At 39.0% G+C, this 17,145-nt stretch overlaps 1 protein-coding gene across 3 annotated transcripts in view; it reads left to right on the top strand.

Annotated features, from left to right (window-relative positions):
- Positions 1-17,145, top strand: part of LOC110443699 — a 30,803-nt gene extending 13,658 nt beyond the window's left edge. For 2 of the 3 annotated variants that reach the window (XM_021488078.1, XM_021488080.1), the window contains exons 2-7: positions 7,246-7,895; positions 12,288-12,330; positions 13,120-13,248; positions 14,172-14,258; positions 14,456-14,585; positions 15,321-17,145. In XM_021488078.1, coding sequence (XP_021343753.1) covers positions 7,578-7,895; positions 12,288-12,330; positions 13,120-13,248; positions 14,172-14,258; positions 14,456-14,585; positions 15,321-15,405 — 792 coding nt within the window. In that variant the 5' untranslated portion in view covers positions 7,246-7,577 and the 3' untranslated portion in view covers positions 15,406-17,145. Of the gene's footprint in view, positions 1-2,491; positions 2,568-7,245; positions 7,896-12,287; positions 12,331-13,119; positions 13,249-14,171; positions 14,259-14,455; positions 14,586-15,320 lie in introns of those variants that run through there. The other variant, XM_021488079.1, reaches the window with a different exon arrangement.

Genomic DNA, 17,145 nt, shown 5'->3' with positions numbered 1-17,145 from the left:
GTACCAACCTGTTGCTTGTGTCGAGTACCACCCTGTTGCTTGTGTCGATTACCACCCTGTTGCTTGTGTCGAATACCACTGTTGCTTGTGTCGAGTACCACCTTGTTGCTTGTGTCGAGTATCACCCTGTTGCTTGTGTCGAGTACCACCCTGTTGCTTGTGTCGAGTACCACCTTGTTACTTGTGTCGAGTACCACCCTGTTGCTTGTGTCGAGTACCACCCTGTTGCTAAAGCACACAAAGCGTCTCGTGCTTCTTGTAAATATAATGTTTTCCAAAAACCTTTTTTTATTCATGCTCACTTTCTTTGTCCTCCAATTAATTGTTGTTGAGTGTTTTATTAGCTTTCGTCAAATATTGATATCGTTGTAAGTCTGTTGTTCAGATTTAAGTATTGTTACGAGTCTTTAAGGATTTGTTAGACGTTCTTCTATAACGGGATTGTTAGATGTCTTTCAGATGTTCATGATTTATAACCGTATTTTCAAGAATCAGGGTTAATGTGTTAGTCCTATATAAAGGTCCTTTCTGGCATTTTCGCGTCTAATTATTCGCGCATTAGTGGCGGGACCATTGATTGTGAACGACTCTTCAGCTCAAGTGGTCTCCTTTTTTTATTCATGCTCACTTTCTTTGTCCTCAAATTAATTGTTGTTGAGTGTTTTCGTCAAATATTTATATTCTGGCATTTTCACGTCTATTTATCCGCGCATTAGTGGCAGGGCCATTGATTTTGAACGACTTAAGCTATCAAGTCATAATTTGGGATCTTCAGCTCAAGTGGTCTGGACACTAATGGGTAACGCATCAGTAAGCAAGGACGCGTTGGCTAACCCCGTCAATGTTGTCCGCTCATCATTCTGATGCTATTTTCGCGTACAACATTGTTGGTTGTGTGGCGTACCACCTTGTCGCTTGTGTTGAGGACCACCCTGTTTCTTGTGTAGCGTACCACCTTGTTTCTTGTGTCGAGTACCACCGTGTTGCTTGTGTCGAGTGCCACCCTGTTGCTGGTGTTGAGTACCACGCTGTTGCTTGTGTGGGGTACCACCTTGTCGCTTGTGTTGAGTACCACCCTATTGCTTGTGTCGAGTCCCACCTTGTTACTTGTGTGGAGTACCACCCTGTTGCGTGTGTCGAGTACCACCCGCGCATTAGTGGCAGGGCCATTGATTGTGAACGACTCTTCAGCTCAAGTGGTCTGGCCACTAATGGGTGACGCATCAGTAAGCAAGGACGCGTTGGCTAACCCCGTCAATGTTGTCCGCTCATCATTCTGATGCTATTTTCGCGTACAACATTGTTGTTTGTGTGGCGTACCACCTTGTCGCTGGTGTTGAGTACCACGCTGGTGCTTGTGTTGAGTACCACGCTGGTGCTTGTGTTGAGTTCCACCTTGTTGCTTGTGTTCAGTACCACGCTGTTGCTTGTGTAGGGTACCACCCTGTTGCTTTGTGTCGAGTACCACCGTGTTGCTTGTGTCGAGTGCCACCCTGTTGCTGGTGTTGAGTACCACGCTGGTGCTTGTGTTGAGTACCACCTTGTTGCTAAAGCACACAAAACGTCGCATGATTCTTGTACAGCTTGTGTCGAGTATCACCCTGGTGCTTGTGTCGAGTACCAACCTGTTGCTTGTGTCGATTACCACCCTGTTGCTTGGGTAGCGTACCACCTTGTTTCTTGTGTTGAGTACCACCCTTTTGCTTGAGTAGCGTACCACATTGTTGCTTGTGTAGCGTTCCACCTTGTTTCTTGTGTCGAGTATCACCCTGGTGCTTGTGTTGAGTACCACGCTGTTGCTTGTGTTGAGTTCCACCTTGTTGCTTGTGTCGAGTACCACCCTGTTGCTTGTGTTGAGTACCACGCTGTTGCTTGTGTAGCGTACCACCTTGTTGCTTGTGTTGAGTACCACGCTGTTGCTTGTGTTGAGTACACCCTGTTGCTTGTGTAGCATACCACATTATTGCTTGTGTCGAGTACCACCCTTTTGCTTGTGTAGCGTACCACATTGTTGCTTGTGTAGCGTACCACCTTGTTGCTTGTGTAGAGTACCACCTTGTTGCTTGTGTCGAGTACCACCCTGTTGCTTGTTTTGAGTACCACCCTGTTTCTTGTGTAGAGAACCACCCTGTTGCTTGTGTCGAGTACAACCTTGTTGCTAAAGCACACAAAACGTCGCATGATTCTTGTACATAAAACCTTTTTTTATTCATACTCACTTTCTTTGTCCTCAAATCAATTGTTGTTGAGTGTTTTATTAGCTTTCGTCAAATATTTATATCGTTGTAAGTCTGGTGTTCAGATTTAAGTATTGTCACGACTCTTTAAATCGTTTTCAGAAAAAGCTTTAACGATATGTCGTAAAATATAAGTTATGATTATTTTAAGAGAACTCTTAAATCAGTTTCACAAAAGTAGTCACTGATGTTCAGATTTTATATCTGTTGTGAGTCTGGTGTTCGAATTTTATAATTGTTTTGAGGCTGGTTTTCAGAGTTATGTATTGCTGGTAGCTTGATGTTAAATGCTGGATGTGAACGTATCGGTAATACTGGGATGCCTAAATAGTAAGTAATAGTATTGCTTCAAAGTATTAGTTTCAAATGTTTAGTTTTGCTTGAATTTCCTTTTTTGTTTGTTTACTGGTTGTCCTAGTTGTTGTCCAATAACTAAGGATTGATGATTGTTTTTAATATGACTCCCCAGTGTGTTTTACCGGTTGTCATAACTCTATAGTTAAAAATGAATGAGTTCGCAATAGATGCTTATTGCTTTTCGTTTTAAACGGTCACTGCTGCTGGACTTTATATTATTTACCCGTAGTCTGGTGTAGGACGGCGGTGGCCGAGTGGTCAAAGCGTCTGACCGTCTAAGATCTCTAGCTTTCCACCACTTGGTCGCGGGTTCGGGGTCTACGTAGGCAATTGCCAGGTACTGTTCGGAGGTCGGTGGTTTTCCTCAGGTACTCCGGTTTTCCGTCACAGCCGAAACCTGTCTGTATGTTTTCGAGTTGTTTTTGTAATTTAATGAATGGGTAGCTTTGTCTTTGTGTCTTGTCCGGTTGTCCATCTTTGGTTCTGTACAGCACACACTTTTGTTTGTCATATGTAGTTCTCCAAATCTATGCATTTGCTGTCTTGGAAACACAAATAAACGATATGACTTCTGAAGTTAAAAGATTAATTATAAACGGTCAAGTTCGCACTTACTATAAATAGATATAAATTGTACATTATAGATGAAACAATTTGTGTTTCCTTACATTGCATGCATGTTATCATGAAATTGTATTTGATAGTCACTAGTCCAAATATGTCCGTTCCTTGTCGTTCTGTTTTCCGTCGACGAAACCTTACTAGTGACAAACTATATCGTTATGTTCTATAAAACCCGACTCCAAGGAACCAGTACACAGGAAATGTTTAAGTTCCGAACGGACGTAAATCTGTAACGTCCGCCAAGCTTTGTTCAATAGCTGTTCGAGAATTTTACTACCTCTTTCCTTTACATGTGCATTAAAACAAATCATACTTGCATTATATGTGTGTTCTATGGTTTCGGTTTAATTATCAACGGCACACAACTTGATGTGTATCAGTCAGTCTCCGACGGGTACTAAATATAAGGTTTCCTTATATCGTATTTCAACGTAATGTATTTAAACAATGTAATTATTGCGTAACACATTGCTTTCAAATTAGAACCGATTTGGAATGTAGCGTATACGATTTTAAGGTAACGCATTCATCCCAATTGATATCCATTTACGAACCGTCTTAAGTATCCGATGTCCATCAAAGTTAGTAACCGTCGCTTTTAAGATGAATTATATTGGCCTTGAATGAATTCGGCTAAATTGCTTAGCCACTTTATTGACAGCAATTGGGGATTAGATAATATTGCTTAACTATACAAGTATCAATTACTACATCAGATATAAACCTCACAGAGCCGTGGTGTTGGTTGCTAAATCGTTTAGAGGGATTCCGATTGTCCGTTCTAACGTGGTGTTAGGAGCAGGAAAACGGACTCTTTACTGCTTTAGAGGGCTTCCGATTTTCCATTCTTTGGTTTTTACAGTAGGAAAACCGGTTTTTTCCCTGGTACTGTGGGCTAAGTTCCGTGGTGTCTTAGAGAAGGAAAACTAAAATGGATTCTTTGCTGGTTCAGAGGGTTTCCGAATGTCCCTTCTAAGATGGATACTAGACGAAAATAACAATATAACGGAATACAAATCATGAATATTCATGAAGGTTTAGCCTGTCGCTTTCAATTTGTTACAGTGATCATTAAAATTTTAAAGCAAAAATTCCAAATCAATTTTCAAATGAGGTCCTATAATTGATACATAGTCTATACTATCAAATAACACCTACATGTACTGAACGTACAACGGAGATATCAATTAACAGTTCTTAGGTTGCTTTTAGGTTTTGGAGTACAAACGTCAGTAGTAGGTATCCAACAATGCTGTATCATAGGTAGGTAATATAATCAAGGTTTTACTACCGTGTCGTGTCTAACAAACCCCTAACCAACACGTAGTGGGTGTTGTGTCCCTGTTTAACACAACCATTATACGTTACATGGTGTGCATGACCGTTATTGGCGGTAAACATGGACATACTCGTGTAGGCCATAATGTATCAACAAAGTAAAATATTTACAGGGCTCGTATCAAAATAACATGTACCAGACTCATTTTGGTCAGAGTGTACGACAATCAACTTGTAATGGACTCGTGTAGGCCTTGGTGTATCGACAAAACGAAGTTAATACCGAAAACAGGATGTTTGAAAAGTGCTGTAAATTGAATTAAGTTGATTTCCGAGAGATTAACATGTGGATGTATTGGGGTTCATCTTAACCTTACATTGTGTCAGTAATCGTGTTTGTCTGGCATATGATCACAAACCTTCGACAATGGTCTAGACTCGGCACTTATCATAGGGTAAACCTTTTGGCGTCCGTTCTATGGAAGCCTATGGGGACTTCAGCAGTTCTCAATGGGAACTCTAAACGAGGAGGTTCTTCACGAACAAAATGTATATTTCTCATGAGATCCTTACATTTGACCTAGCGGTCTTTGTGTAACATCTACGTTGCTTTGGATTGTGGAGGTTCATAGTGCAAACCCATTCCCATGGTGAGCTTGAATGAAGCGCGAAACAGTTCAATGGCGAGTTCTTATACTTGATCGACAACTAAATACAATAAAGTAGGGGGAAAAAACCTCGATAAATATCATGAAACGTTCACAATGTACATTTTGATTTGTATACGCAAGTGTTGAATTTGTCCGGAACGCAAGGCTTTGCTGACATTCCCTCCTCTGTAGCCCCGTACCACAGCAGACGGACGTCCGATCAATCGTCCACACAGCCGCCCTAGCCGGTACACCACGCGATAAGGGGTGACAGCCCCGTCATATACTGATGTAAAAATTCACCCACTGTTTTATTCTCCCGCCTGATCAGGAGCTATCGAGACAACATGCAATATGTTACAGACACATCATACCGGCGATCAAACATAAAAGAAATGAAATGTTTTCATATAAATTGGCAAAGTTCCCGTAAGGCAGATGTACGATCAACCTATTTACCCTGAACAACGCAGTTCATATACACTTTGGCTGCATTCAGTTGAATAGGGGCCACTCATGTTATATGGAAAAGGGGATTAGATAAATTGACTAAGAAGTTGATAAATTTTCCGTATGGCCCATGCCTCAGTTGTGCATTCCATATGGACAATGCAAGGTAGTTTGTGATACGTATTAAACTTAGCCATGTGACTTTGTTTAAAACGTGACCAAGTTTTAATTGTTTTTTGATATGGTAGACTAAAACACACAATGTATTGTCGGTAGTAACACTTTCAGGAATGAAGCGGATCGCTACTCTAGGAGGTATATCCTCGGGACATTCACCCATTGTCTAGTTTTCTTAATAGCTGTGTAAAATCAGGCTTGCTAGTTTAGTCAGGAGGTGGACACACCTGATTCTCTATTAACATCCGGTCTTCAGAACTGGCGAGGATGTCTTTCCATAATAATGACAAAGTCTGGCGTGCAAATGTGACAATTGAATGAGTTGCTGTTCGGGAATGCCGCCGGAGGACCTTTAGCAATGACTCCGGTATCCATTGAACGTTACTCTCGTGTCGCAACGTTGACCGTGCTAACGCGTGCCTGCCACGTAGTGATGCAATCTGTCTAATCTAAAATACTGTATAGATATGCGTGTTTTCATTATAATGTGTTTTCTTGATAATCTGTTGCATAAATAGATCGTGTAGTTTGAGGGGTTGGAACGGCACGCGGAGACATACAGAGCTTTTTGCATATGTCCACTTTTCGTCTTGCTAGCTTTTCTTATATCACGTTTTGTCGAGACGCCGGTAGGAACATCACTCTGTCTGTTTCGACATACTGGACAGACCGTCTGATCTCGATAAATGTCATTAGCGAAGGATGGCCAAATATCTACACGTCAAAACATCATTATTTCGTACAGTGAAATAATTTTGGACTGTCTGGTTTACCGTTACTTTTTTTGACGAATTAGCTAAAGTGAAATTAGTTCAACTTGTTAATATCCAATAAGTGAACTTTCAAAATTGTTTGATATCCGGAAAAGGTCCCATTTTATCATTTTTTTTATCATATCGAATGAAATTTTGTTTTTTACTTATGTTGTGCGAGACGTAAATTTTTGCGCCGATTCGTGAGAACGGTTGATGTAGAAAATTTAGATATCTCACAAATATTAATTTACACACATTCTTCTTTAATGAGTCGTTATTGCAGTAAAACTAGGAACTTAAGTATCTACGAAAGAAATTTATTTAAAAAAACGCTAGAAATCTCGAGCAGAGAAAGCAGGCGGGATATATCTTTACTCAAAACACCAGAAATTAACGACCGTCAACTATAAGTTACCGAAGTGTGATGTTACAGAAAAGGCTGAGACTTAAGTAATGAAACATCTTCAACAGGCATACGAGCGAAATAGAATTTTGGTTTTAATTTGGTGGAACAGGAAAACTGGTGCCAATGGTATTATTGTCTTGTAGACCTTACGCAACGGTTTCGGGTTCAATACTAAAACCGTATTACGTTGTGTTTTTAACATCAAATGAAAACTACAAGCTTGGGTATATATCGGAAATCATTTTAAAAGAAATTACAAAGCAAACGAATGCTGTTGAATCAATATTGTTTTTTTCTTATTCTAATTACAGATATTGAAGAAACGCTATCAATACGAAACGTAACGGCGAACAGAGAGCTGGCTTACAGGACGGGCGGACAACGAAGATGTAACCACTTTCAACAACTCTTGTTTGACCTTGAAAGGAACAATGAAAGAGACATATATAACATCTTTTACTTACTGTTTTTGGTAAATGTGCGACATTTTATCCGAACCATTACGGTCTATAACGTGTTTGGCACAAAGAACTGTGCAAGATATAAGTGTTTACTTCCTTCTATTGGAGTATTGGTGTATTCTTTAGGAAAATTTAATGTCATTGTAGAAAAAAATTGGGTGTTGTAAAATCTCTGACCAACTATGTCCAGCAGAGATGACCCTATGCACGGTGACCCCGATCACTCGTCCACGGTGCTCCTTCCTCCGGACAGAGTGGACAGATCAGACGCCGTTCCCATGTTAACTTGTGACGCAGACGACGATCGTGACGACAACCGGAAGTCAGAAGGATTTCTCACGATCACCCGGAAATACGTCCCGACGATGAAGCTGCAGAAGCCAGCGTGCAGCACGGTGCGCAGATTTCTTTTATTGATTGTGGGATGTGTGCTCGTCGGATTATCGCTAATCCTTATGGTAACCGGAACCATCAGATTCCACCAGTGCCAGAATAACAAGGTAACTCAATTTTGTAGTGTCGCCAACCATTCCCCGGGGCATTCAAGAGGAAATGACACCAGTAATTGGGGCTTGTTAAAGACCTCGAGCTTAAATTGTGTTAAACGCCGCGTCTGTGTGGTTTCATTGTAGTTCCAGTTCGATATCGCGGAATCAAAAATAATATATTAAGCGAAATCGAAAAAGTATTTGTACTTTTATATACAGAGCCTCGTGATTTTCCTCTGTCCAGTATTGTTGAGAGCATCAAGAACGGCATATGTCTAATTTGTTTCCATTTCCAAACTGAAGTACACTTCAATTCAAAGCAGTTAGTTCTGGAGAGCGCCGCTCGGCGGAGCTCTGTTTACGTGCTCTAACAAGCGAACGTAATTGGATATGACTGACAGCCGCCAAACACTTTCGTACAGTGTACCCACGATAAAAATGTCTATCTTTTTTTTTTACTAAGACGAATGCTTTCGATTTAAAAAAAACCAACTAAGACGAATGCTTTCGATTTAAAAAAAAACCAAAGTCCTGCATGTAATTGTAGCGAACTTCTTCTGCATTATATTGCGTTATAATTATAATATTAACTTTGATTTTCGCTACTCAAAGTGGAGTACAGACGCTGTGGACGAGTATTGTATTTACGTTGTACTTAATAACTCGTGTATAACAACCCAACATGTATCAATAGCGCGTAGACACGGGGCCATTACAGAAATAGAGGCTTACAATTTTGTTGATATATCGAGATGCCGCTAGTTATTCAAAATTTAGGAAAATGTCACGACATTATTTTTAATAGTTGTCACGAGATATGTTAATTAGCTGGCGTTTGTTTTCTATTCCTTTATGTGCAATACGACGCGATTATTGACACATCGATAACATTCATACACTTACTACTGCGACAGACTGTATTTTCACCAGAGAGGACAACCAATTTTAGAATGAAATACTTGAAGACAATTGAATTCAAAGATGAAGAAATGTAACCGTGACGGACTAAATTTCCACCGCGAAAGAAAAAAACCAAATAGAGAAGTGTTAACCGGTACGAACAAAAGTACCCAATCATTGAATAATTGTTAGCGGGTCAAACACTTCATTCGAATTCGGTACAGTGACGTTTTTTTGGGAACAGTAAAAAAATATCTGTTAAATAACATACTGTCATTTCAAAAATAGGCTGATACGTGATTTTCAAATCACGCCATTTCAAATATAATGAACCAATGTTTAAGGTCCCGGTTAAACTCTTACGGTTGTCGGGTTTCGTAAATGCACTTCTGGGACAAGTAGGAGCGAATATGATTTTATGTGGGATTTAAGCGAGGGATTTTTGTAGATTATTGTCGACGAAAACAAATCTGTTTCGTTCTCTGTTTGACATAATGGCTGAGTGTACATATAGGAGAGCTACACCACATGTCAGTCATGATTTGTTGCCAACTATATATCGAGAAATAGCTGCATCTTGATTTAATTGTCAGCCAGGGATAAGAGGAGCATTTATTTCTCAATTTAATGTATAGATTGAAAAGTCGCTGATAGCGGGTTTTGACGACTGTTTGGAGCTGTGGAGCTATATTTGTTCATCGATCACAAATAACTATCAAGCTTCCACAGCGAACATTCTTCATGTCAGTAAAACGGTGTAAGGTATCGACATTTGTGAATACTACACGGCAGTAGTGTAGTGTAGCGTCAATAGAGAATATTTAACGTCAGTTAGCGGTGTAGTGAATATTTAACGCGAGTTAGTTATTTAACGTCAGTTATTGGTGTAGTGTAAGGTCAGTGGTGAATGTACCATAAATGGTGACAACTTAACGTCAGTGAGTGGTATAATGTACCGTCGGTGGTGAATATTTAACGTCAGTTAGTGGTGTAGTGTACCGTCAATAGTGAATATTTGACGTCAGTAAGTGGTGTAATGTACCGTCAATGGTGAATATTTGACGTCAGTTAGTGGTGTAGCGTACCCTGAGAGGCGAATTTTTAACGTCAGTTAGTGGTGAAGTGTACCGTCAGTGTTTAAAACATTTTTTGGTAGTGTAATGTATCGTGAGTGGTGAAATATTCCATCAGTGCTGAATACGCTACGTCGTTTTATGGTGTTGTGTAGCTTTAGTTGTGAATACGCTACGTCGTTTTATGGTGTTGTGTAGCTTTAGTTGTGAATACGCTACGTCGGTTTATGGTGTTGTGTAGCTTTAGTTGTGAATACGCTACGTCGGTTTATGGTGTTGTGTAGCTTTAGTTGTGAATACGCTACGTCGGTTTATGGTGTTGTGTAGCTTTAGTTGTGAATACGCTACGTCGGTTTATGGTGTTGTGTAGCTTTAGTTGTGAAAACCCTACGTCGTTTTATGGTGTTGTGTAGCTTAAGTTGTGAATACGCTACGTCGGTTTATGGTGTTGTGTAGCTTTAGTTGTGAAAACCCTACGTCGTTTTATGGTGTTGTGTAGCTTTAGTTGTGAATACGCTACGTCGGTTTCTGTTGTTGTGTAGCTTTAGTTGTGAAAACGCTACGTCGTTTTATGGTGTTGTGTAGCTTTAGTTGTGAATACGCTACGTCGGTTTATGGTGTTGTGTAGCTTTATTTGTGAATACGCTACGTCGGTTTATGGTGTTGTGTAGCTTTAGTTGTGACTACGCCAAGTCGTTTTATGGTGTTGTGTAGCTTCAGTTGTGAATACGCTACGTCGGTTTATGGTGTTGTGTAGCTTCAGTTGTGAATACCCTACGTCGGTTTATGGTGTTGTGTAGCTTTAGTTGTGACTACGCTACGTCGGTTTATGGTGTTGTGTAGCTTCAGTTGTGAATACGCTACGTCGGTTTATGGTGTTGTGTAGCTTTAGTTGTGAATTCCCTACGTCGGTTTATGGTGTTGTGTAGCTTTAGTTGTGAATACGCTACGTCGGTTTATGGTGTTGTTCAGCATCAATGGTGAATGCTTAACTAGAAAGTCCGTTAGAAAACAGTCGGAACGTTGTATTTCAAGATTTAATCATGTTTTCTGGCCACGTGTGAAAGCAATTCTTAAATATCACTTCAGATTTCTTCATCAAGCTGCAGTCGGCAATGATGTAACGTGTTAAAAGACATTTGCTGCTGAGTTAACCGTTCTGGTGACATTGTTCGTTCTGTCACCGCTATATCCTTTAATGAACTTGGTTACGTAATTTCTGAATTCGCTGTTTACACTTTTGTGAATTATTCTAATATTATTTAATGCGACGTGCATGTTGATTAAAGTTACATTTGCACTGCAAGTTTCACTATGGACAGGCCTCAGACCACAGTTAATGCTTCCGGTTTTAAATGATTTTTTATCTATTTCTTGTGAATGAAATGAATCTATGTCATACAAAAGCATGATCTTTCCCCCTTTAATTAACGTGGTTGATTCATTTGTGTGATTTTTTTGGCCGAAGGATATGGTATGTTGTTGGGGGCCTGAGCATGAATTTCAGGGTCTTATCAAAGTACAACGGGGTTGTGTTGACACAATTTAAATTATCTCTAATAAAATGCCCACCATGAAAACTTTTCCAGCTCACCACAAATGTGTCTTGGATACATGTAGCTGAACAAAATCTATGAAGATCAGGTCTCGAGCAAAATTATATAACATTGTTTGAAGGGGTTTTGTTTGGTAGGAACATATAGGGAAATTAACTGTGGTCTGTGGCTTGCATAATTATGAGCATTACCATACGAAATTGCGTTCATAAGACTATGAATGCAATTGGATCAGCGTAATTTCGAAGCTTCTCCTCCGGCTTCGAATAACATGAGACAGCCGCTAAAAGCAAACATTTTGATGACGTTAGGCTGTTCCAGGCAGATATCTCGTTTGAACTGACGACATAAACACTTCAATATCGGAAAAAGTAAGGAATGTCTGTATTTATTATTTATAATAAGTAAAATATTAAAATGTAAATATCAGGATTGAACGGCGTTTTTTCTTTGTTCATGCCGGTATGAAATTGAAAAATTGCCGTTCAATCCTTATTTAAAAGGCATTTTTTTTATCATTTATGGTTTGAACGGGACTGTGTTGAATACCGTCATGTTATAACACGCATTTCAATCCGTATATTTTACGTTAAAAACGACAAAGACAATATTACTCTATCATTCTTTGTGGTCTGCATGATTCGGTTTGAAATATTTTGTAAACAGACTGTTTCTGCGGAGCAGCCATTTGCGCCGGAGCTAGATCTTGTTTCCTATGGTTACTAATTCAGTCAGGTAGTGAATTTGACATAACCTTACGATTGGCTCCCGAATACTCATAAGTATATCTTAAAGTAAAGGTTATTTACGGTAGTGTATTATCGCGACATTTTTTTTCCTCCATGGTATTTATTATCGTCTTTTCTTGACTACAGGGGTCTTCAGTCTGGGACAACCAGTTCCTCGGAACACACTTCGGTAAGTATGACAGCGTCTTATGTCCGAGTGCCAAGGGATAAATGCGCTGCAAAATGATAGCAAAACAATTAAGGTTTTAGGTCTCGCTGAGGTATCAGAAGATTGAAATGACCTCACCTGGCCCGAAGGAATATATATTTTATTATTTTTCGGGCTTGTTCACAATAAAAAAAAACACCTGTTCTCTAATTGGCCGAGACAGTTTCACATTCTCTCTTAATTTCCTCTAGATCAAGGGCAATCAAACTTTATATGAAAAACTACACTTTTAAACAGGTGCTGTTATTTATAGGGTTGATTCTAGATACAAGATGCCCTATCTGAAATATTTTTACAAAGTCTCAGTTTTGCCAAGATCAACGTGGTACTGGTGGATAGGTATCTCGTACAGAACTTACACTTACACATTCCTAGCAACCAAATAAGAACTGTCTTGCCGATGTGCTGCCAATAGCTAACATACATAATCCATGAGTTGGTTTACAAAAAAGTTTATGCCCGGCGCAGCATCCGTCGGTCCATCTCTTGCCATCGTTTCTTTTAAAACGCTACTATAGTCCAGAACAGCTTAAGGAAATGTTTCCTCAAGTCAATCATCCTTTGTCAAATTAATTAAAAAAAGGTTTCAACACCAGGGCGCAGGCCCCAAAAGGAAAAGGTGCTTTAACATTTTTTAAAGATTTTGGGCGTTTATTGCATGGAGCTAAATCACGTGTTTAAACCGATTATATAAGCGTCAGTTATTTTTGAATTCTTGTGTTTATCATGTTATAATCGATATCTTGACAGCGGATCTGGTGTCGTTAAACAACTTTGCTCTAGAGAAGGTTACTGCACAGACGTCAACCAACATAGCCGCAGCTGATGGCGAATCCAAGTTTGCTGTGGATGGCGATATTAACACGTGCTCCGAGACGGGTAATAATCTACAGATTTAGAAGCGTGACTATAATTAGCCATTCTGATAACTCGCCAGTTGAAGAGTTGATTAGTTATTTCGGCACTGGTGTTAAGTCAGATGATAAGTACTGAATTTGGTTGTAATTTAACTTCTTGATCTATTGAATTCTATTGTCATTTCACCTGGTATCGAACGATCATTAAAACTGGCGATCTATTGAATTCTATTGTCATTTCACCTTCTGTTGAATGTCCATTAAGACTGGCACACTATAAAGTGAAGGAAAATTAAAGCAGGCGTACTAAGGAACTTAATTTTCATTTCATCCTTTTTATCGAGCGGAAATTAAGACTGGCGTTAAAAAAGTAATTGGTTGGTATTAACGTTTTATTTAGTTGATATTAATTGAATTACTTGGATGGCATTAACGTTTACCTGGTTGATATGTATTGTTTTACCTGCTTGATACTAACGTTTTACCTGATTGACATTAAACGCTTAACCTAATTGATATTGTTTTACCTGTTTAATATTAACGCTTTACCTGGTGGATATTAATGTTTAACCTGATTGATATAAATATTTTACCTGATTGATATTAACGTTTTACCTGGTTGATATTGACGTTTTACCTGATTGATATTAATGTTTTACCTGATTGATATTAATGTTTCACCTGGTTGATTTTAACGTTTTACCTGGTTGATATTATCGTTTTACTTAGTTGACCTTAACGTTTTACCTGGTTGATATTAATTGTTATACCTATTTAATATTAACGCTTTACCTGATTAATATTAATGTTTTACCTGTTGATATTAATTATTTTACCAAGTTGATATTAATTGTTTTACCTGGTTGATATTAATTGTTTTACCTGGTTGATATCAAACGTTTTACCTGGTTGACGTAAATATGTTAATTAGTTGTTGCGTTATAGATGCGGAGATGCGCCCTATCTGGGAGGTGGATCTGGGTACCGTCCGACCCGTGGGTGACGTCATGATCCACGGTCGTGTAGGATTCGGTAAGACACCTAACAATATCGGGTTATTTACAGATAAAAGACACATACAAAATGTCATTTATTAAATCTTTTCTGTAATAATTGACACATTCAGGTGTGTCTTTAAAATTTGTTCGCATCAAATGGTAATGTCTGTCAGCCTAAGATCTTATACTAACCAAATTATGAATTAACCTCACCTTGTTCTTGACCCTCAGAATTCCACGACATGTACGTGTACATCAGGAACACTAACTCCAGTGGTGACCGCCAGGTGTGCTTCAGTCACCCAGAGCCCCTGAACAGTCACGTGCTCGTTACCAACTGTCGTCAGGACCTCAGCGGCAGGTAGGTAGAAGAGGAGTACGTTGCAGACCTACTGTTATAACTGCCCCAGCGCACCATGATAAGTTTGTCTGCGAAACATGTGGCAATTATACTATTAGGTCTACAGCATCTATGCAGTTAATTGCTTATCAGTTATAAATAAAATTCAATGTTAGGACTGATGCATTTCCATACAATTCAAAATGTCTCGTTGTTATCGGCGAGGTCATGTCAATTCCTAGAAAAGCAGCTGATGAACAGCTGACGTTAGGCGCAGCCTCCCGCGAAAAATCGAAATATAAAACAAAAGTATCATCTTCCATTCAGTTGTTTTTAATTTTCAGAAAAGAAACAATATTTGAAATGAATAAAATTATTTTTTAAATCAGCGTCGATTAAAGAATATTTCACTTTTAAGAACTATTTTTTGAGAGCGTATACACGCAATCGTAGCAGTTTGTATTCATAGGCTACAAACAGCAGTTGAAGTTATACTCTCATAAAAAAACCTCGTAAAACGGATAAAGATGGGCATTGCCAGACCAAATGAAAATGTTAAACAGTCAACGCTGATCTTTAGAGTCAACATTTTGCTGACGTCCACATTTCAACCACTTAGTGACTCAACATTAGTGTACTTTGTAAGTGCAAAAAAAGTTCAAACTTCCCGTTATGTGAACATATCCCATAATTTTGCACAAAATGACCAACTGAAACCAATATATCTCCTGTAATACCATTTTGTTTGTACTTCAGATATGTAACAGTGGAAATGACCTCTAAGGACCATACTCCTGATGTACGCTTGGTGCTTTGTGAGGTCATCATCACACAAAGGTAGCGTGTGCGCATGCGTGAAAGGCAATGCAAGTCCCGAGGATCTCACCCTTAAGAAGAACTCATAATTGTTGATTGGGTGCCATATTGGTTGGAAGTGAATCAAAGGATACACAAAAAATTGTCAGGTTGAAAATATTTATTTCGTATTTCCAAAACTAGGACCATTCCTAAACGATTTCGTTTTGATGTTCGCTGGACAAGATACATATAAAATATGTATTAGGACCGGACTTTAATCGGTAGTAGTGAAGTGTCTCTGAAATGAATTGCCACAAAGTGGACTGTATAGGCGTGCTCACGTGGCAATACAGGGTATCGCGAAAACGATTGTGAAGGATATTCAACATCATAAAGATGACTGTCCCAGAAATCTCTTATTTGTGTACTTTTATAGGCTGGCGCTCCCAGTCCGGTTTTTGTATTTTGTATGAATTAGATGATGTGTGCGCTGGACAATCATGTGTTTTACTTCCCTATGTGCGGATACTCATTCACGATTTTGGTGGAGCCATTGGTTCTGTTCATATGTCCTCTGAAAATCCAAGCTTCATTATCACAAGCGACATATCCGGTTGCTTTTCCTTCATCAACTTCACACGTAGACGGCGCCCGTAGGCAGAATTTTGAGAGAAATTATTTGTGTTTGCAGTGCGCGTGCGTCGAGAACGAATCGGATGACATTTGTTCTCACTTACTAACTGAGATAGTGTGATAAATTACAAAAAATACCCACTGTTCCCAACGCATGCGCAATGAAGTTCCACTGCTTTCATAACAAACACTCTAAGATACGACATTGTAGATGGTATTAGTTATATGTCAATCGGGAACCGTCGGCAAATCACATAATCCAGAAAATACAGTGCCCGTTTACGGAAAGTGCCGACGATTCCCGATTAGATGGTAGATAGTGCTCAGTCCGGAGGGCGAAAATTACAACAACTGTCAGTTATGTGTGCACTTTACCAAAGAGGAATTTAAGAATTTACTAAATGGATATGTATACAAGAGACCTATGGCTACAGTAAAACACCTTTATAACGAATCCCAGGAGAGTTTAAAAGTAAGACATCTTTGAAAACGAATCCCACGGGAGCTAGCATGTAAGTGAAACATATGTATATCAAACCAAAGACATTGGTTCTCTACAGAAAAACCCCATCTGTATAACTAAACGCAGAAAACTTGAAATGAAAGTTTAGTGTTTTGTGCTATTTCCGTGAATGATTTATTTTTATTTTTTTGCCAATAAGTAGTAAGCCGTAACTTAAAAGAATTTTCGTCCAAAAGTACTCATCCGTGAATATGTAGAATATTGCGAAAAGTCCTAGTATTGGTTGTAACGTCAATGTATTGAGTGATGTCCCACCTCCAGTTACCAAGCGACTAGTGGGCCAAAAGTTGTCTACGCGATTCATGATTTTCATTTACGACTGATTTGTGAAATGTGGGAACGTCACCAATACGTGTCTCAAGTATTCTGCGGAAAGATACAATACATAGATACTTAGCTGCCGACATAGCACATTGAACTTTAATTCATTCGAACAGAACCGTTATTGTACTGGGTTTATAATTAAATGCCGACTTTGAAAGCTGAACTACAACTCCAAAATAACAGCGACTACAAACTTTCATGAAATTGTAATGGCTGTGTTGTGTTTGATTCATCATGTTTCTTCAGAAAGCAACATATTAATCAGTAAATCATGTTTCTGTTTGACAAATAAAGCTATATTTA

Source organism: Mizuhopecten yessoensis, unplaced genomic scaffold (assembly GCF_002113885.1).
Source record: "Mizuhopecten yessoensis strain PY_sf001 unplaced genomic scaffold, ASM211388v2 scaffold716357, whole genome shotgun sequence".
Classification (NCBI taxonomy): Eukaryota; Metazoa; Mollusca; class Bivalvia; order Pectinida; family Pectinidae; genus Mizuhopecten; species Mizuhopecten yessoensis.
The sequence above is the reverse complement of the archived record's forward strand: the minus strand, read 5'-3'. Positions and strand labels throughout refer to the sequence as shown.